Below are 20,907 nucleotides of genomic sequence, written 5' to 3' on the forward strand. Positions count from 1 at the left end.
TAAAGGAGCAAGAGAGCAGAGTTACATATTTCACACCTGTAATTATTTTTTGTGTCGCTACTGGGCGACCTGATGATTTGAGAGATCTAGCTCAGCCACTTCCATAACAACATTGAGGATATCAAAATATGTATTTTATGATAGAAGACAAGAAAATGATTAACATCAGCATTACTTCCTTTCGTTTTAGCTATGGTGTGTGGGTGAACTGAACTGTTATTGTGTTCTCAAGACTAAGGTCGAGGCAGAGCCTGAAAACAAGAAAACGTCTCACTGCACCGGGATGCCACATACTATGCTACTGAAAATGCTACATCTAGCAGAACCTTAAAACAAGGGGCTTAAATCCATGCAATGTGTGATGCATCAATGTGCCTGTAGGCATGCTAAAATAGGTCCTGGTGGAGAGTAGAAGTAGTATTCGATCCGACCCCAAGAAAGGTCACAGCTATCTCAATGCAGAGAGAAATTGACTTTTTATGTCAGCACAGGGCTAATGACACACTAAGACAATTCTAGGGAGCTTCCGAGTGTGTTGTCAACAGAAGAGCACCAAGTAGAGCCAAAGGGCTATGGAGGAATTTGCAAAATGGTACTTTCCCTGGTCTTGAAAATGCTCTTACTCATGAGACGCTCAGTGGAGTTCCTGCAACTCCCACTTTACCTGGTCACAGCATAACCGTTGATCTGGAGGAACTTCAGCAGTTCATGGGCCTTCTCTCTGTCTCGGGCCTTCTCCTTAGCAGTGAGGGTATCATAAGGAACAAGCAGCGGGTGGGTTCCTCCTCCTGAGACACAATACAGATAGCCACAAAATGAAGACAGCCACAAAATGAAGTATGTTATCTCACAGAAATGGAAGGGAAGAGGAGGTGAGCGAGTAGAAAATGGAGACGGGAGAAGAGATAGTAAGAAAAGGCTGTAAAAAGATGTGATGGGGAGAGGAGTGGATGCAGAGAAAGTAAACAAAACTGGGTCCAGTAGATTGGAGGACTCACCCTTGGCTTCCAGCTCCTGCTTCTTCTTGCGGCCCCATGTGTTGTGGTAGTTCTCAGCAAGCTGTTCTGCCATGGACTACAATAAGAAGAGACAATCAAGTGGATGGGTATTTCAGGCAGTGTGAGGACCAAAGATAGCACGCATCCAGCTATTGGACATCCATTAAACATCACTTTAGACTGCTGCATGGACCAGTGGGGAACCAACACTTTTGCATAGCTCAGCGATGAATGCTGAATAATCACAATTCATGGAAGGATGCTGACAGATGTGGATGGGGTCCTTACTACTCTAAGGAAGATGCAAGCCAGGTGTACATTTCTGCAAAAGCACACTTGAACCATTACATTACACCACTTATCAATCAATCCATTTTTGTTTTTCTCATTGCATGTCCCACTGTGGCTATGGAATCAAACTGCATCTTATCTGGGATATCGTGAAAACCCGTCAGGATCCCGGCCCTCGAGGCCTGGAGTTGGACAACCCTTGTAGATGTTCAAGTTAGAATTCTTGTTTTGGAGATACAGTGAAGGCTGGCTTATATTTGGTTGCCCTGCTTCTCTAATGGCAAGGCAAGAGGAAAAATATTGAATGGAATGATACACAAAGGAATGGCTAATAAAGGTGTTTATTTACGTGAAATGTTTTGCAAGTAATGAGGCCAGTTGCAAAGAACCATTAACCCTCACCTAGGCAGGCCTGCCTGGGAGAAGCCACCATCTCTGTGGTACAGTGTGTTCTGGCTTACAATGTGCACATGCATAATTACAGTATGTCAAGACATGTTTCCTGATCTCCCAACAAAGAAACACACATAACAAATGAATATAAGGTAGAATTACCTGAAGTTCACGGGACAATGTCGCTCCTGTCAGGTCAATAGGCGTGGGGCTAAAGGTCTGGCTGCTGGGGTCATACGTTGCCTAAAAATAAATTATTTGAATATTGTAGTTCACCTTTCATGCTTGCCTACTGAGTAGGAGAATTTGGTAAATAAATGGTGCTAATATGGTAGACAAATGTATTAGGAAGAAAACTTATATGGCCAAACAGAAAATGGGAGGAATGAAAAAGAGGAAGGAGTTGGAGAGAGAGAGAGAAATAGAGAGAGACAGAGAGACAAATGTGGAGAGTAAGAACAAGTGATGGATGGATGCAAGCAATGAGGTGTTGAATCAATGAAAGAATTATTGATAAGAAAGGGAACGGTATTCGGAAAGGGAACAGTAGATATGACATAGGAAAGTATGGAGAGGGAAGAAGGGAATGTATGAAGCGATCTGTGGAGCACAGGTGGGTGGAAGGACATGAGAGCTGGGACATTTGTGAGGGTAGATGAGAAGAAGAAAAGAAAGACAATAAGGGTGAAAGAATGAAAGACATAGTAAGAAGAAAAGAAAAAGAATGGAAGAACAAAAGACAAAAGGAAAGAAGGAAAGGGAGGCAGGATGAAAGAAGCAAAATATAGATGTCACAAGAAGGGATGGAAAGTAGAAAGGATGAAATCAAGAGGAGAGAAGGAAGCAAGCAATGTAGAAAGGAGGAGAAAATTGAAGAAAAAGAAGGAGAAAGAGATCCGGTTGAATCCTACCTGAGCTGTTTGTGAAATCTTGCGAGATTTGGTTTTCTTCTCTACCTTTTCCTCTTCCCCTTCTCTTGCTTTATCCATGGTCCATTCCCAGGCGATCATGGCCTTCAGGGATTCCTTGATAGGCCAGCGGTAGATCTCCTTATCCTGAGAGACAAAGAGGTACCATTATAGCAGCAATCCAATGGGGTGGGAAACTCAAGATGCAAAAGCCAAATTGCACCCTTCCTTTTCGGAAGCACATGAATAAGACTCTAAGGGGAAAAAACATACAAAAGAGGTATGGGGGAGGACGTTAAGCGTTAGGTGAAGTGGGTATTCTGAGATGCGCTTTACAAACTAACATGTAAATTAACAGAGATGCAAACTCTACATTGAAACTCAGTTTGTGCACTGACTCACTGCTTCTTCGCTCAGCCTAAATCCATTGGATCCTAATTATTAGATGAGCAAAATGTGCTATGTATTTAACAAAGTCATGGACAGAAGATCCCCTTTGTCCCATGTTCTATTACCACAACTCCCCACACTGTAAACAGGGATACACCTTAATCAGAACAAAGAAATAACTCTACTCAGATTCCTATAAGGCCATTACCCAACAAATCATACCGGTCTGAGCCAATCTTCCATAATTCTCCTAAACATTGACAAGACTACACAGTCACCCTGTTTGACCCCACACTGCCTATGTCTCCAGACCTGATCCAGTGGCAAAGGGTAGTCACCTTTTCTGAGAAGGTTTTGTAGGGCCTCAGCATTGGGTGTGTTTTGGCCTCCTCGTCGATAGCTTCACCATAGGTCCAGTTATTTTGGATCTGTTCATGAAGAAAAACCACAGTGAAAAAGGCAATGTTGCTATGTTATTTTGTTGTTACTATATGGTGAGCTGTAAACACTGCCACCACACTGTCAGCAAACTGTGACCCCAGCGTAAAGCACTTAGCAGTTAAATCTGCAGTGTAACCACAGTACCTTGCAAATACAGCATGGAAGAGGAAATGTGCAAGGAATAGATAGAACATCTTTTTTTTACATATATAAAAGTACACACGCAGACACAGACGGAAAGACCTGATTAAACTCATGACTTTTCAGCATTAAAAAACTACACAACAGACCTATTCCCAGTCCTGTGTATGATACCGCTCACTCCACTTTGTTCCTGGGCTACCCATTCCCCTTTCTCTCTTCCTGAAGGTTCTCTAGACTGGCTCTCTTCTTAGGTAGAGTAGAATCTGGCTCACAGGCTGCAGCCCGGCGCATTACAATAATTGATCTCCTAATGTGTACGTTCACAGAAGGAGGACCATGACAGTTACTTTGGTCATTGAACTGGTTGTTTTGACTTTTTTGTGGTATGGGTGTGTTTTTGCTGGGTTGAGGATATGACCATTCAGTGCCTCAAGCACTGTTGTGAAAGTGACCCCGGCTGCTTAGGGTCATCAGTGAAGTCTGTTGGGGAGAGGAAGGATTGGGTCTTTTGATCTGCTTACATGCTGTAGTAATCTCTGTTGTGTTGCAGGCCGCTCAGTGCATTGGTTTGAATGAATACAGCAGGTCCGGGTGCTTGTCATCATTATTAACCCTGTTGGAATCAAAATGAGCCTTATTTTGCTGTCATTAGGCTTGAGATGGTTTGATCGCATCAACAGGAAGATTTTAATAAAGATGTCAATATCCGTTTATAGGACAACTTCAACGGCCAGGAGCCACTTGCCATCTAAGTTGGGGAACTCAGCACTGTGTGCAGAAGGGAATGTGCAGAAATGGTGTTAACATTAGGGATATTGCTTAGACATGTACCCCAAAGCCCAAATCAGGAAAGTGTTCACATCGCACACTAGCACACACTGCACTGCTGAATAAAGTGGCACTGGACAAACAGGCACATTCACAGAAGCCCTAGGTGGATTTCCTTTAAGGTTTCACTTGTGCGTGTGTCTCTCTTTGTATGCTAAGCAGTCTATGAGAAAAGAACCACGGCACGCCTCCAGTCAGCTACGTGACCCATCACGTGCCTAAGTATAACAACAGATCACATGACTACTCTGGGGCTGTTCCATTGGGGAGGCGAGCAGGGGAGTGTGGACATCTTCAGCAGCTTTTAATTCTAACTGGCAGTCTCCTATCAAGGGGACCCTTTTGAAATGAGTCTGTAGTTGGATGGAGAAAAGCGTTTATTTTTGACCTTGAGTTGCTCTGTTTCGGAGGTGTAATGAGTATGAATTTGCAAGTGTGTTTCAGTAGGTGCTGATGAGATGAGATGGGTTGTCTGTGTTTAACTCAGTTGAGATTCTGAAACTGTTGTACATGTTAGTGTCTCTGGTGGCCTGCATTTTTGTATGGACGTAGTACTGTATTGTACAGCATCACGCTACACTGGTCTCAGCTATGGTCTTGGTTTTGAGACTGCTTTCATTTCTTTAAACATTTTGGAATTGGAAATGTCGTTTGCTGCACAGCTGTTGCGTTTGTTTTTTGACCGGATGATGGCTGTACAGTGTCCAGGAGGCGCTTTGAGTGGGGCAGGCCTGGTCTTTCAAACCCATTCGTATGGGATTACTTGTTTAATGCATTTAAGGTGGGTGAGAACCATTCTTGCTTTTAGGGTGTGTTTGGTCAATGCGTTTTGATTTTTAGGGGTTCAGTTATTCCAGTGATTGTCTTCCAGGTGTCGCCATAGATTCTTGTGATGTTTGCTGCATCTCCATGTAGTGCAATGTCTGAAAGAACAATTTCAATTAGGGATGAATGGCTTCTGGCTGAACAATGTGCCTTCAGTTTGCCTGTAGGGTTGGAGTGCCTGGTTTGCTGCTTTGTGGAGTTTTTCACCCAAAATCGTTATTTTGGAATCAGTTATTTTGGATTCGTTGTAACTGGATTAGTTGTTTTGTGATTCCACATAATCACTGCATACCGGAGATACAGGCAATCAATTATACCATTCGATGGGGGAAAGGGACGGGAGGGGCTAACTTAATTATTTTGTGTGCAATAGTATTACTTTAATTGTGGTTTTTATATTATATTAGCTGTGTTCAGGTGTTTGTATGCGTGTGTCTGGAGGTTTTGAGGGGGGGTAGGAAATATAGGAAACTGCATAGTGTGTGTTCTGCTACTAGCATGTACAGCATGTAGCTATGATGGACATATAGGTCTTTCCCTCTTTGGACTGATGAGTGGAATCACAGCCTACACCACATTTTGGCAACATGCTCTGTATACATACCTTATCAAATGCCCACTTGTCATGTGTGTACTCAGCATATTTGTTAATGAATGCATCTAGCTTCTCCGGGATGATGACGCTGCAGGAGAAAAACATGCATGAGTCAATCTCAAATACTATACGACAGGTGGAATATTCAAGCGCTGCAGGGATCTTTCTAAAGGCTGCGTCAATGCAGAGTGATGGATTCATGGGGTATGGTACTGAGTAGAGTTTTGGCGGGACCGCTAAAATGTCCATTGTCCGCTTCCTCAATAGTGCTAATCTCCATCAACCAAAGTATCTTAAGTCTGTGCCAAAACGAGATCACACTCACTTCAAAGTTTCAACAGGTTTGGGGTCAAAGTTGCCCTCTGCATCCACTGAGGCCTTTTTCTCAGTCTTGGAAGAGTAGCTGGCATCAACATAATCAGGAGGGATGGCACCTGCGATGGCACAGAGGCATGGCATGGCAATCTTGTATAGCTCAGCATCAAATCTCTACAGCAAAAAACATTTAAAAAAATGTGAGAACGAATGGAATGACAATGTCTGCTTCTTATAAAGACATACCATAGCTTTCCCCACTGTGCGACGCTATCAGTGTTTGAAATAAATGAATTATGTGCAATCATAGCATGGCCACACCCTGTCCGAAATTCCAGATGGATCCAGCACTATTTCCCAAATTCTTCTTCAGAAACCTCCCTCTTGAAACTGTTAAAAACAGCAGCCACTTGAAGGGTTGTGTCCCACTATATTGCGCAAACTATGACCTAAAAACAAACATTAGGCAATGCCAACTGTTTGGGCTTTTGTGTAGGCATGGCAAAGGCACTTGCCAGGCACAGCCTTAGTGCTATTAACTGGCCATTGATGTTCGCAGATGGAAATGGTGAAAGTACCTGGGCATCTAATAGCAGAACCTGGCAAATGCCTACTACTCATACACAAGCCAACACTGTTGGCTTTGTCAATGCTTGCTTTTAACAGGACTTCATTAAAGGAAACGCATAGTGCTTATAAATAGAGTGGCTGAAGGCAGACTTGGTTAGGAGACTTATCAAACCAGTAGAGTGTTTGCTGCTCCAATTAAGCCATTAACTATCAGAACAATGCTTTCAAAAAAGACTGGCAGGCACTTCGAATGCAGTGGTTGATGGTAAAGCTTGATTAACGCGATCTCAAAGTGTTCCAGTGAAGAGGTGTTTTGAGAAGGGGGGGGGGCAAGAATGGTCATACAGATTAGAATCACCATGGACAGGCAAATAACCAAACAACACCTACAAGCTTTGTGTCCCTTCTCATATGTCATGTCTCTCTATCTATAATTTACAATTGTTAATGTATAGGTCTGACCTGGTGGCTGTACCGGCACCCGCAAGCAAAACATGACAGTAGCACCGGTACCGTTATCAACGGTACCGGTGCTACCACCCTCCCTATTCCCATTGATATCGGGCTCAAATGGGAATGGGGAACACATTTTTCTGACGCCCAGAAAAGCGCAATTACCGGGTCCGGCAAGGTCGTAATGACCCGGTAATTGCCCTTTTCGGGGCCCCGGAAAAAAATGAATACCGGCGGGAGCAGTGCCTGTATTACAGGCACGGCTACCGCCAACCTCGTAATGAGGCCCAATGAGCCTCATTACAAGTTTGCCGGTCTGGAAACAATGGTGCCGGTAAGCTTACCAGCACCGTTGTTTCCGGACCAACAAACTACGAGTCTGCGGGTGGGTTGTCCCAGGGCAGACCTGGCGGGCGGGAGGGCAACCCGCCCGCAGACTCGTAATTTGCTGGTCCGGAAACAACGGTGCCGGTAAGCTTACCGATATTTCAGTGGTCCTAATTCCCATTTGAGTCCTATGCGACTCAACTGGGAATGGGGATTTACGAATGCCGCCGCCTGACTTACTGGACAGTCGGGGCTGTAATTTCCCGGTTATTCCAGCAAGTCAGGCGGCGGTAAATCATCACGAGTCTGGCAGCAGCCTGCCGGTTTGACTGGAATCGCTCACGCCAGACTCTTAATGAGCCCCAATGTTTTCTGGAATCATTGTGCTATGTGCAAACAAGAAATGTAGAATCCAGCGATGTTATCAACATTCGAAATCGTTGATATTCTTCCCAGAAAAAAAGGAGAATGATTTCAATTCCCACGGAACCACGCAGAATCATCACCTGCTGCAGAATAAAGCTTGCTATTAACTCTTTAAAGCTGAGTTCGTTATATAGATGTGCACTTGCATATGGAAACATTGTTTGAAAAATAAGGTGTTCTTTCTGGTTCAAGACTCTTAATATGTCAATAATTTTACATTGCATAGTTTTATAGATTTTGTAAATACATCTGAATATCTCTTTTACCTTATGAGCAAGGGATTCGAAAATACCCCAGAACAACTTTCGGGACAAGTGCAGCTCTTCCTCTGAGCTCACACCAAAGTTCGCCCAACCAGTCGGGAGGCAGTAGTATTTCCAACAACGCTCATAGTGATTGGTTAACAGCTAAAGTAGGAAAACAACATTTTAGTTTTTTGCAAAAACGTAATTGATGGAGCTAGCACTTGGCAGTGGTAAAGCCCATTGACAGTCAGCTATGATCTGAGGCAAGTCCTAAATGAGGCGCTTTGGGAGAATTTTGTGAACTGGCATAGTGTCTGTAGTGGGATAACAAGCGATTGGGTGCCATGGCGAAGGTTAGTGTGGACGATAATTAGGGAAATCCAGAAGGTGCTTCGTGTCTGTGCAGGCCGTACCAGTAGAGCAGTGTGTAAAGTCAGTACTGGAACAGCAGTGGGATATGTAGGTCGAGGTTCATTGGTAAGTCTTGGTAGATACCTGCACTGACATATCAGAGGTTGTCGGTCTTTAGAGTTGAGGAGCAACATTCCGTGCAGCACAAAAGGTTAGGCCCTTGTGTGCCCGGGATGTAGGGCAGGATGAGCGGTGAATGGTGCGCACTGAATACTGACATGCAGGTTAGAGTTGGGGCGCATTGTTAGAGGTGCCCAGCTAGAAGAGCAGGATTGACTATAAGTAATTGCTGAGCATGAGCTGCCACAGGTTAATATAGAGTTGCAGTGGCACTTCTGCTTCTGAGCAATGGAAACTCAGAGCTCTGGCAGGTTCGGATGTGGTGCATCGCCAGTGTATGATGTTAGGTGTGACTGACACTCTTTGTAGGACTACAAAAATGGGGCTGGTACATCACAATTCATAGGTTCAGGACTCACCTTCAGTGGCATTTTGGCATACTCGTTCAGGATAGGAACATCAAACACCAACCGGCGAAGCAGATGCTGCAACATAGATGGGCGAAGGAACCTGGATTTTGGATGGAAGTGATGTGAACGAGAGAGAGAGGGAAAGAGAGGAAATATAAGAGTTAAAAAGAGGAGCTAATATTTTTTAAAGTCAAGTAAATGGCGAGGTAAATGGCAGGGACCAGGAAAGATAAGAGGGGAGGGGGCACTGGCAAGGAAGGCAAGAGAGCGACGGTTAAGAACAAAAGAGGCCAGAGGTGAGGCGCAGTGTCAATTGAATGCCTCGAGACCCTGGCAGCTGTGCAACTGCATGAATCAGACAAGGACCATTATAAAACAAAGCGTTCTCTGAAGCTGTTGCCTAAGGCATAACACAGGAGTGCTGGAAGACATGCACCTTTGCATTTTGCCTGCCCATTATATCACAACAAGGTGGTAGAAACAAAATAAAAGCAGTCTGGAAAACAACTGTGAATCCCAAGTCCCGAAATTGCGCTGGAAAGTAGTCACAGTGGGATTGAAGGAACACTTTGCTAGCTGAGACAAGAGGTATCCCAGAGAATTACACAATCAGGTAAAGAGCAACACTTCCAATAACTATCCAATGAGCGTGATGCTAACTGTCTTTAGTGTTACTCACAGGGCCACAATGAAACCAGTGTCAACATTCGGAATGTGTCCCAAACTGAAATCATGGAGTCTGCTGATTCTGCCAGCCAGTCCCTCCAACCTGCCCGAAATGCAACCCGGTGCAACACTGCAGCAATTAGAATGCACCCTTTGCTGTTATGTAGACAATATTACAGACAGTGTGGGCAGTATGAACCAAATATAAACGAAAATAGTGTATATAGCCCATGCTCCCTCTAATGTCAAGAACACATGTAAGCATTCCAAACAGAAATGCTGCACCTACATTATAAAGCAGTACATATGAGCTAAAAACAACTGCTCCTGGAAATAGATGAAGCAACACAGAGAGTGCAAGACCCTCAAGTTAAAACATAAAGCTCTCTGATGATGTGGCCATCCGCGTTGGCCTGAGTGGCAGTGTGGCACTTCACATTGGGCAATGTGGAATCTGGGTAAGCAGGTTAGCAATTGCAAATCCAGACTATGGAGATACCAGTTGTGGGCAATCAAGTACATTCTGTATGCCAGATACTCTATATTCTTGCAGCATGAATTTGCTACACATCCACACACTACACTGGGAGTATAAAACCACTGTAGGCAGTTCAAGAGAAATTAGTTTAAAGCTTTTTTTTATAGCACATTTTATCTGTTTTAAAACATACAACGAGATTGAGCACAAATCATCAGCAGACATGTAGACAAGCACGTGCAGGGAGTAAATCATAAACAGTACCAAATTATCAGTTTCAAAAACTCAAGTTTAAGGATAAACATTGTAACTGGCATTCTCCCATTTACTAGTTTCAAGCACTTTTTAATTCACTTCTAAATGTTGTTTGCTCCACCTTTGCAGCCCGTCTTACTAACATTTGGCAAATGCACGTAACGAGCTCTATGGCTGCCTTACAATGTCTTGCAGGTGTGCATCTTTTTGTTCAGGTTGAAAATATGTAGGCACTTATTTGATCTGCTTCTCCGCTATTTGATAATATAGCGTGTATCCTCCGGCTCTCCCTCTCTCCTACTTAAGTGGCCACCACAAGAAACACGACTTTCCCGCAGAAATGCTTAATGTGACATAGTTTGCTTCAAATATTTACATTACCTTTTTTATAGCACTGAAACCATTAGCTAAGAATTCTTACATGTTATACCATCAGATTGTATATTTTTATAATTTTTAAAGGTATCGATTGTAATGTGATTGTTCAATTTGTAAACTTTAAAGGCTCTTTGTGCCGAATAAAGTAGGAGAATGAAGAGCTCTGAAACCTAGGGGTATACAAGCGCCAGGCAGTACTTTTGTAACATATTGGAGCTCATTTTGATGAGGGGCGTAATGTAAACGGTAGGTGCAAAGGCCTTGCTTAATTTTTTTTACATCTTTCGTTCATGCTATGACCCATGTTCATTCATTTGTATGGCGCAGAGGAGGGGCGGAATGTAGCATGCGTTTCCGCCGCTCCCTTCCACTATACAAATAATCCACCATTTGCGCCTGCATTTGTTTATTTGCATTTTTAAAGCGCTCACACAGGGCATCGAGTCGCTTTTACAGAATTTGTTGTTGTTGTCTTAGTTGCATATTTATAATGCGCTTAAATACCCCGAGGTTTCTAAGCGCGGACACGGGGATCGAACCTGTGTTGCTTGGTGGTGTCTTGCTTCCAAGGCGAGCATGTTGCCACTGAGCTATCCTCCCGGGATGTTAATGCCAGAGCAAATGTTGTTGATTCCTATGGATCCCACCAGCTTTTTGCACCAGCAAAAAGCAGGCGGGCGCCATAGGAATCCATTGAAAATCCTGCATGCCATGCATGCATGGCAGGCAGAATTTACTTAATTAGCATGGCGGAGAGCAAAAGTGTAATGCATGGCTAAAGGCGGCGTGCACAACTTGATTGTCCTATGTGCAGCCAGAGACCGCTTTGCCAAGGGTCTTTTCAAGTTTGAAGAACTGTTCCAGAATGGATCCGCTTAGACGAAAACCTAAGGACATGTGGAATTTCTCTGCCTCGCTGCCAGTGTGGGACTATTTGCCTACAGGAAGTCCAAGTGTTGCAGAACTATGTGAGGCAGTGGCAGGCAACTGAGGACCTCTCAAACTCTTCTAGGCTTAAGAGTAGGAAAATGATGCCAACATTAGAGGTCTGTAAAATGCACACCTGAAGTATGCCAAGAAGCACAGGGTTGCTAAATTCAGACACAAGTTTAAAACATAAAAAAAGAAAGTTGGCACCAGCCATGTTGGTTTTTGACAGAGGAAAATCTATCAGATGGGACTGAGATATTTCGAGTCCATTCTGTGGCAGACGAAACTATTATTCAAAAACAGGGTGTTCTTCAGATATTGACAGGGTTATTGTGCACTCCAGCATATGTACATGCATTTCAAAGGTCTAGAGGGGTACAAAACAGAGTTTGCATCTCTCATTTGGTTTCTGCCCCTGTTTTTCATGATTTTCATGCACGCCTAAAGCAAATGGATTCCTATGGAATCCGCATCAGATTAGCATCCCCTAATGAACAGGTGGAGTCCATAGGAACCCATTTATAAACGCTGTCTTTAGGACGTTATTTGGAGGTGTCATTTTTATCAAAGCCAAGAGTAAAACTAAAGAGCAAAAGCAATTTCAGCTTTTACTCTTCAGATTTGAACTACGCTTTGTAAATGTTTAAAATTGCATACGGGGAAAACAATGATACGTTAAGTACTAATGTCTGTGATCCCTGCGTGCAATTGCATTTTGTGAGTCTGTCGTCCTCCACGTCTCAAGAGACCTATACATCCAAAAATAAAAATTCATATGACCCACGGGCAAAAACAGGCTGGCATGATTGGAGGACCTCAGCCCTTGCCTGGGCCTCTGACACTGCTCATGGGCAGTACCACCAGGAGCTGTTTTATGATGTTGACAGTGCTTCACTGCACGCATTCAGCCAGTCGATCCACGTTCAAGAAACTCAACTTTAGTCTCTTCTCACTTGATTGGACTAAGCTTGACAAACGTGACGAAATGTAAGGTAACTTTTTCAAGCAGCCCAAGCTACATTGCACTCCAGTCTGGCGCATGCGTGGACAGCCATAGCTCTTGGCACCACTGGAAAGACTGAGTGTTTCACTTTTCTACTTTTTAGGGAACCTTTTAAAAATGCTATAGACAATTATCGAGACACTGATAATCTTTATTTCAGGTTCCTACACATCAGGAGCTTGACAGTTGACAAGACCAACACATGCCTGCAAGGGATTAGTGTGTTTTTGCAAATCTGTGTTTTTGTTTGTGTGCAATGTTTTTAGAAGATGTGGCCTACCATAAACTACAAACAGATGTTATCCCTGCTCTGACAATGCAATGTCTAGGCGCCCAAATTACGTATCATCAAACAAAAGCAGAAGACTGTGCCTTACCCACACACAAACTTCAAAGACAATAGGAATCTCTGGACATACACATATGCCAAACTGACTTTGAGTGGTGGCTCAGTGACATCGCCTTACCAAAATCCACTGTCCATACCTGCAGAGCGCCATGAGGCACTCCTCGATCACATCCCGCTGAGCCTTGGTGAGAGAACGCCCCCTGGAGAGGCGGTAGATGGTGTGCAGCATGGAGTCAATCATGATGGCGCGATGCTCAGTGCCAGCAAAAAGAGGGGCATATTTGGTGATAAGGGGTAGCACTGCCAAGCAGAGGTAGCGGTTCATGGCCAGTGCCATCTCTGTGGTGCTGAAGGCCGCCTGCGGGAAAACATAAAAATACGTTGAGATCATAGAGAAAGAGGATCATGGGAGATAGTTTGAGGGACAAGAGAGGGACAGAGTTGGGAAAAAGAGAATCGGAAAAAAGTGAAAAAGTGAGAAACTGAAACAAGTGACACAGAGGGAAGGATAAGGGAGAGGAAACGATAAAAAAAGGGAGGAGGCGCAGGAGAGGGATGGATCACAAGAGAAGAGTGGACACCTAGAAAGCAGTGACATGAAACATAGAGCAAGATAGGCTTAAGGAGAAGGGAGACGTGTAGTGCAGATGAAAATGGTATTATGAGGAATGTTAGGACATATTTTGTTTTCTGCTGCTTTCATACCATAGGCGTCTATGGGACACCCTTTCTTCTGCTTTGTTTTTGAATGCTGGTCGGCTTCCCTTGCTTTGTGCTCATTTGAATCAGGAAACTGATCAGTACCTGCGACTACCAGGACTGAGAGAGATGTCTTCCTTAGGAAGTTTCTTGTAGTTGTAAAGTTGCACACATCACCTTAAAGTGAAGCACTGTTAGGTATTTTGTATTCTTATAACGTTTTCTTTTGCAACTTTGTGGTTACAAATGCAAAGCGTCCAGGATGGGCTGGTGGCAACACATATTCTTCTGCTGAGCTTTTGATATTTTACTTCTGCATTTTACAGCATAATGCCTTAAAGAGCATCATATAATGTAAAATGGCTGTCCTACACGATTTTCGCCTGTCCTTTGGCCAAATTGTCCTTTGGCCTTCTTCATTCCCTCTCTGTCCGGAATTGCCTTATATGGAAAGCCCTTTCCCGGGCAAAGCCTCTGCTTTGTCAGGCAAAGTGGAGGTCGTTGTGTCTGGGCAGATGTGGGTCCTGGGATTGGCCCAGCCCACATCTGTGTCCTTGAGTGTCTGTTGCTGGACAGAATGTTTGGCCGGTGGCATTCCATGATTCGATAGCCGCTTTAAATGATGCAGATACTTACCATTGGTGGAACTGGTATCTTCCAAATCCTGAATAAAAGGAGTACTTCTGAAGCCACTTGACGAAGCTCGTTGGAACCAAGACCCCTATGAAGAAGTGCAGCTCACTGAAAACTTGAGGACAACCATTGCAGCTGACTAGCATTGCATCAGGCCATGTCCCACGGAAGCCCTGCTCCTCGGCCCTGAACTCATGAAGGCCCTTGTCAGTGCTTTAACCGCTGGACCAGTGGGAACAACAAGTTTCAATCACTGCCCAAGGATCTGTGCCTGTTGAGCCTTCGGAAGTGTCCCAGGACCACTGGGTAAACTAATCAGCTCTCTCCTGGGAAACCTTGGAACTTGAGGGACTTCAATTTGTGCTACACGATGCCTGCATTTTCAGCCTTCTAGTCCCAGCTGAAGACATGCAGGACCAGCTCCTTAGGTCACCAACCGAAGATCGCCTACTGCCACCTGACCATGCTGACTCCTGTTAAATCCTGTCTTCTTCCCTCCTTGGAAGTCTCCTGTGGTCGCCTGCTCCGCAGAACTCTACTCTCTTTTGTGGCAAGGTGATCAGCTGGACAGTCCATTGAACTGTAATACCGGTACTGTGCCTGACCAAAACTAAATCCTGTGTCCAAAAATGACCTCTGTAAAAGGTGCTCTCTGGGCCCCCCCACCCTCCACAATCGGACCGAGGACAGAAATACATGGCCCCAACAAATTCCGGAACCTCTAAAGTGGTCTCTGGGAAAATCCGAGTTATGGGTCTAAGTTAACATATTTGTTTTGTCCCCCCACTCTCCTCCAAAGGGTTAAATTGGCGTAACGTCCTGCCCCAACCTCTCTCTTTCCTGACTTAAATCGGTGGTGGTCTAGTCGAGAATCCGCCCCTTGGCCTACCCTAATGTAGTTGGATTGAGGGAGTTGCTTGCCTGAACTTTTCCAAACGTTTGGAACACTTAATATCAGCCACTGCCATTGCTGTAATCCAATAGCAATCCAATCTACCTGAACAGTACATCTTGTGTAGCTGGTGACTGTAGAGCACACGGTCGCATCCTATCTCAGGGTTGGACTTACTAACAGTTAGGGATCTAATTCTAGCTTTGCTTATAGGTGTTTTATCTTTAATATGCTTATTTGGTTACTTACATGTGTTTACTGGTTTTGTATCAACTGTTTCTCTCTCTCTTCACCCACTTGACTGCACACAGCTATTCAAAGTATTGCTTATGCTATGCTCTGTAGTGCCTCACTGTCTTTAAGGTAAAGTGTAGGGGTTCTAGTCAGAACCCCCAATTGTGTGTGTGTGTTATATATATATATATATATATATATATATATATATATATATATAGTGTTGTGTGGAAATACCCAAAGGTTTCATTGCTTCATGTCTATTTTAAAGACATACTAAACATGTATATTTTCTGTCTAACTGGAATTATTGGAGTACTATGTATGACTCATTGTAGCCCTAGACAACTCTAGCACACTACCTGAGTCTATGCGATGCGGTGCTGCTACCTACTTTGAATGGGTTTGGCTAAATGCAGTATCTTCCCTGTTCACTATTATAAATTAGCCTCCCTAAATCCACCCCTGGGATTAACAGGGAAGAAGAGGAAGAGAAGAGAAAAACATGAGAAGAAGAGAGACGAAGAAGAAAGGGGGAGAGATCATTAAAAGAAATGTAGCTATGGGACAAAAATAATCTGGGATGATGCAATTAGATAGGGAATGAGATTAGGGAGAGATGACACAATCAGAGGACGATAGAGGGGCCAAGACTAAAACAGAAGACGAGTGCATGTTTGATTGTCTATGTCTGATACAGAGAGGGAGAGAGAGAGAGAGAGAGAGAGAGAGAGAGAGAGAGAGAGAGGTTTGACACGTGAAAGAAAGAAGGTAAAATAGTGAGATATTGAGAGATTGCAGATGAAAGAGGTGGTAACAGGAAACTGATGGGAAGACAGATAAAGGAAGTAATAGAGAAAAGAAGAGAGTAAGGAAAGGAAATGAGAAAGAAATTGAGAGATAGTGTGGAGAAAAGACAAGAGGAAGAGATGAACACAGGAATAAAAGAGCTAAGCAGAGGAACAGTGTTTAGATGAGGTAGGCATTGGCTGAGAGCGGGTTGGGAGAGAAGGAAGGGAGAGAGAGGAGATACTTATGAACAGGAGGAGAGAAAATAGGGGTAGATAAAGAAGAGGTAAAGCACAAAAGTTTGTGTCGGTGTGTGCCTGAGAGATGGAGAGAGACAGGCAGAGAAACCTTGGATCTTAGCCTTTACTAGATTAATGTAATAGGGCTTTATGTGTCTCTTTCAGCATATTGTGGGTTTATGTTGCAAGAAAGGACCAAACATCCTTCCTCACTCACTATTACACTAATTGAAATTGTAAATGTCAGTATTATATATGTGACTATCCATCAGCATATGGACAATGGCCCCATTATCACTGGCTACATCGCTTCCTGTCTGGGTTTCATTCTTTTGTACTCATAGTGCTCCCAGAGGGAACACAGCGGCCAGTGCAGCACTTCACGTTTTAAAAGAGATGTAAAGTGAAGTGGGTTCAATTGACTAAATCATCATGAAAACAAATCTGAGCAAAATGTGTGCACACAAGTTCTAGCAAAAAGAGTGCTTAAGGATTCATTTGGCGGTTCGCCAGGTGGCCCAGGTTTATGTGGAACGTCCACGCAGTCAGAACACAGTGGCAAGGCGTTGTTGGAATCGACCAGGGAACAAATGATGCCAGCTCTAAGATCACTCCAATGCCTAGCGTTAAGAACAAATATTAATTTCATAGCACTCTTCATCGTCCATAGTGCCCTCCAGGGGCATAGAGCTGAGTTCATAAAAGGAAAGTGCTTTCCTTACCAATCAAGGAGAACACTTGGCTCTAGCAGAAACCGTGTGATACGCCAACAAGAGATAGAGGGCAATCGTCTTTCTCTAACATCGTGGATAAACTGTGGAACTCATTCCCAAAGGGAAATCCACGCAATTGAGGATCATTTGATTTGACTTTCAAGGAAAACCTCGAAGACCTGTTTTTTAAAAACACACCAAGGTAGCCTTGACACCAGGCATTTGCTCCAATCTTCCTTCGACCCTTTGCTAACTTCCGATTAACACCTCATTCTCCTACTCTCTAACTACTAAATGCTTAACTTACCAACTTCTCTGCCAGCAAATGGCACGACAAAGATTCCTTCCATCACATTTGTACCAAAACAACACTACACTTCTGCACCCAACTTACATCAATCCCTGTGCAGCCTGACACCATGGGTACATGTGGCACCCCCTGGAAACAAATAACATCTAGAAGCAGAACAGCATGCAAAGCTCAGGGTACTACCAGTCTGCACACATCAACACAATAGCACGGCTAGCTTGCACATTCCTTCTCCTCTCACTAACTCAACCACTTGCCCGCTCTTTGAGATCCACCAACGCACCTGGAAACCATGCAAATCACAGTGGCGCAGCCAAAATCCCTATAACGCAACATAACAAAGTTATGACCTATGAACCCCAATAAAAAACAAACCAGGTGTACTATCTGGCCGAGTCAGAGCACAGTATCGCAACGCTGGCCAAACATTACTCTGCAGCTGATCTACAAATCAGACACAAGGCACAGTCTGTTCACAATGAGGTATACGCAGGCAGCCTCATAAGGTTTGATGAAGCTCATCAGGCTTGTGCCCCTCGCCGCACAGTGGCAACTACAGGGACGGATGCCTGCATGAGATGCCAGGCTTTCATGCCTGCGTGTGTCTTCCTAAAGCACATTAAGTTGCAACTACTGTCCATTAAAGGGACTGCTGTCAAAAAGTAGTCAAATGGTCTTCTGTGACAACAAACTTCGTGGGTGCAGGCAGTGGTCTTGTTAGAGTGCTGTCTGCATAATCAAAGCTCTGAACAACTGGAGAATGTAAGCGCTTCTCCAGGGGCCTCTAAACTTTGCGAGCCCCTACACTTTGCAAACTGTTACTGTCTGCTCTGGGCAGTCGGCAACCATTCAATGGCTTGTGACTGAAACCACTGACAGGGGCAACAGCTGGCCCACAACACTTGCCCTTTTGAGTTGCAATGTTTCAATAGCATGCTAACTGCACGTTCATTGGATAGACTGCAGACACAGATCTTGCATTCAATAAGCTGGTGTTTTTGCATTGCACTGATTTAGAGAACGCAAGACCATTTGATATATTCAGGTGCATTCAGGTATACCGTTTCTGGATGCTTGAACACATCGTATCAGCTTTTCAGCTGTGCACGTGATCAATAGAACAAGATATGTCACTTACCGTGTCCAGGGAAGCTGCCGCTCTCATGTCTGGCAGGAAGCCCACTTCCAGCACATGCAACAGAAAGTCCTGGTTCTCGATACCATAGACGCGATCCAGGAACAGCACCATGGGTGCCTTATGATCCGGGACAAAATTGGCAGACATCTTTGGCTCGATAATGTTCCCATCTGTGGGTGAAGAGAGCAAGCAAGCATAAAGATGCAATACGCGTTATTCATATGACGACTTCTGACAACAAAACCAAGAGGGGAGGCCGCACATATCAAGAAACTATGATGGAAAAGCAGATTATAACCTGGAGCCAATTTTTTCTTTGCATAATAAAAGCGGTATATTTCTGACGGCTTCATTTTCCAAATTGTTTGGCTGTTCAGTTTACCCAATATCCAATTTGATATCCTAAGCAGGGGTTTGAAGGGTTGAAACAAGCCAGTACATTATTTCTCATCCCAGAAGAAATATTGTCCAACAAACAGAGTCAACGGTAAGAAAAAGGACCAAATGCCGAAGGGAGCATGGTCCAGATATGATTCTGAAGTACAAGAATCGGACGGCCTCTTTTTTCAAGTTTGTAGTCAAGCAAAAAAGACCTAATTTGTAATCTGGATTGTTTGTCGCTAACTGCATCCTTTCTTTGCAGTTGGCCAGTCACGTACATTAAATGGTGATGTGTTACCATGAGGTCCTTAGGCACAGTGCTAGTAGGTTTTTCTGAAGTCCTCTGGTGAGGGGTTCAGGAAGACCAACCTTTAGTGGGCTTGCAGGGTTTTCACAAAGTTCCAACCTCTGGCTATGGTAACACGACAGACTGGTCTAGATTCACTCTTAAAAGGAGAGACGGCTGGTGTCACACACCACTTGGTGCCAGACAAACACACAGCCAAATAATCCACACTGAATATACTAAAAAATATCTACTCTATATTACCAAGTTATGTAGCAAGAAACAAGTATTAGGCTAAGTACTTCAGGTTGGTTATGTGATAAATAACAGTAAAAGCTCCAGAAAAGACTCTACTCGTAACTAAAACCAGTAGAAAAAGACTGGTGCAAGGTAGTAAATGGTATCTACATTGTAAGGCTTCAAATTAGTGTATTGCAGTGATTTATGATACAACAAAGCGTATCAAATCACAGGGAAGTGTTAACAATACAGTGAAGACTTCAACAATACTTAGTACATTATAAAAAAAAAAGTAAATATTGAAAAATATTCTGCTCACACCACTGTCTATATGTGGGCCCACTATCTCAGATAGGCTCCCAACATAAATTAGCAGAGGAGCGGGTAACAAGGGAACAACACAACCTAGAAAAGCAGGTAAAGTACCCTATGGTCCTGCACAATTGAGCACAGTGCCCTAAAGACACAACCGAGCCCTATTATATATATGATAGGCCCTGGACCAGGTGGCTAGCCCCCAACGCATATGGGCAATCAATGATAAGCCCTAAAATTCCAGTTTGGCTAGAACTCACTGAACCCTTTGTAGGTACAGGAGAAATGTTCAGGGGCAGGTAAGTACCCTCAGAGTCACTTTAGGAAAGTTCCAGGACAGGTAGAAAGCTCCATAGGAATCAATGGGACACAATTAATGGGCCATCTTCTTGGATGGAGGCAAGTCCGTTTTGACGGACATGCGTGGAATCTGCAGCGAACAATCCGAGGGAGAATCAGAGGAGAACAAAACCAACTGATCCAGAGTTCTGTGAAAGAACCAGACGACCCACAGCAGAGGGATCCCCAATGTCAGTCAAAGGGAAACGCGGTTGAGACTTCCCTCTAAAGAATCTCGACCCCTGACTCGAAGGAGCACTAACGGCATCAGGATTAATGGCCCACCCCAGGAGCTCAGAGGTAAGTAGGCAAAGTGGACATTTTGGTGAAAACGGCTCTAGCACGGCAAAACAACCCAGGTAAGTACAGGTTGCCCACCGGGGTGTGGTTCACAGGATATAGTGCCCAGGGGCTTGAACCCTGATCCAGCAACAACCCCTACAAACAAGGAAAAGAACAAACACTCTTCGCACAATTACAACCTTCATGCCAGGAGTGAAGAATCCAGCGAGGAAGACTCTGGGAAGACGAGGGAACCCCTGGAGGTGGCTGCCAGTGGCTCAATCACCAAAACAAAAAACCACTCCACCCTGGGGATAATGGTGGGGGA

At 44.1% G+C, this 20,907-nt stretch overlaps 1 protein-coding gene across 8 annotated transcripts in view; it reads right to left on the reverse strand.

Moving 5' to 3' along the window:
- The window catches only part of RYR1 (ryanodine receptor 1), a 946,449-nt gene that overhangs the window by 492,758 nt on the left and 432,784 nt on the right, over positions 1–20,907 (reverse strand). For all 8 annotated transcript variants that reach the window (XM_069644325.1, XM_069644324.1, XM_069644319.1 and 5 more), the window contains 11 exons: positions 18,737–18,906; positions 13,227–13,447; positions 9,040–9,130; positions 8,171–8,311; positions 6,139–6,302; positions 5,823–5,901; positions 3,319–3,408; positions 2,594–2,737; positions 1,845–1,925; positions 999–1,074; positions 665–788 (listed from right to left, as the gene is read on the reverse strand). In XM_069644325.1, coding sequence (XP_069500426.1) covers positions 665–788; positions 999–1,074; positions 1,845–1,925; positions 2,594–2,737; positions 3,319–3,408; positions 5,823–5,901; positions 6,139–6,302; positions 8,171–8,311; positions 9,040–9,130; positions 13,227–13,447; positions 18,737–18,906 — 1,381 coding nt within the window. The remainder of the gene's footprint in view (positions 1–664; positions 789–998; positions 1,075–1,844; positions 1,926–2,593; positions 2,738–3,318; positions 3,409–5,822; positions 5,902–6,138; positions 6,303–8,170; positions 8,312–9,039; positions 9,131–13,226; positions 13,448–18,736; positions 18,907–20,907) is intronic.

The sequence above is a fragment of the Ambystoma mexicanum genome, chromosome 2p (assembly GCF_040938575.1).
Source record: "Ambystoma mexicanum isolate Mex_15411 chromosome 2p, UKY_AmexF1_1, whole genome shotgun sequence".
Classification (NCBI taxonomy): Eukaryota; Metazoa; Chordata; class Amphibia; order Caudata; family Ambystomatidae; genus Ambystoma; species Ambystoma mexicanum.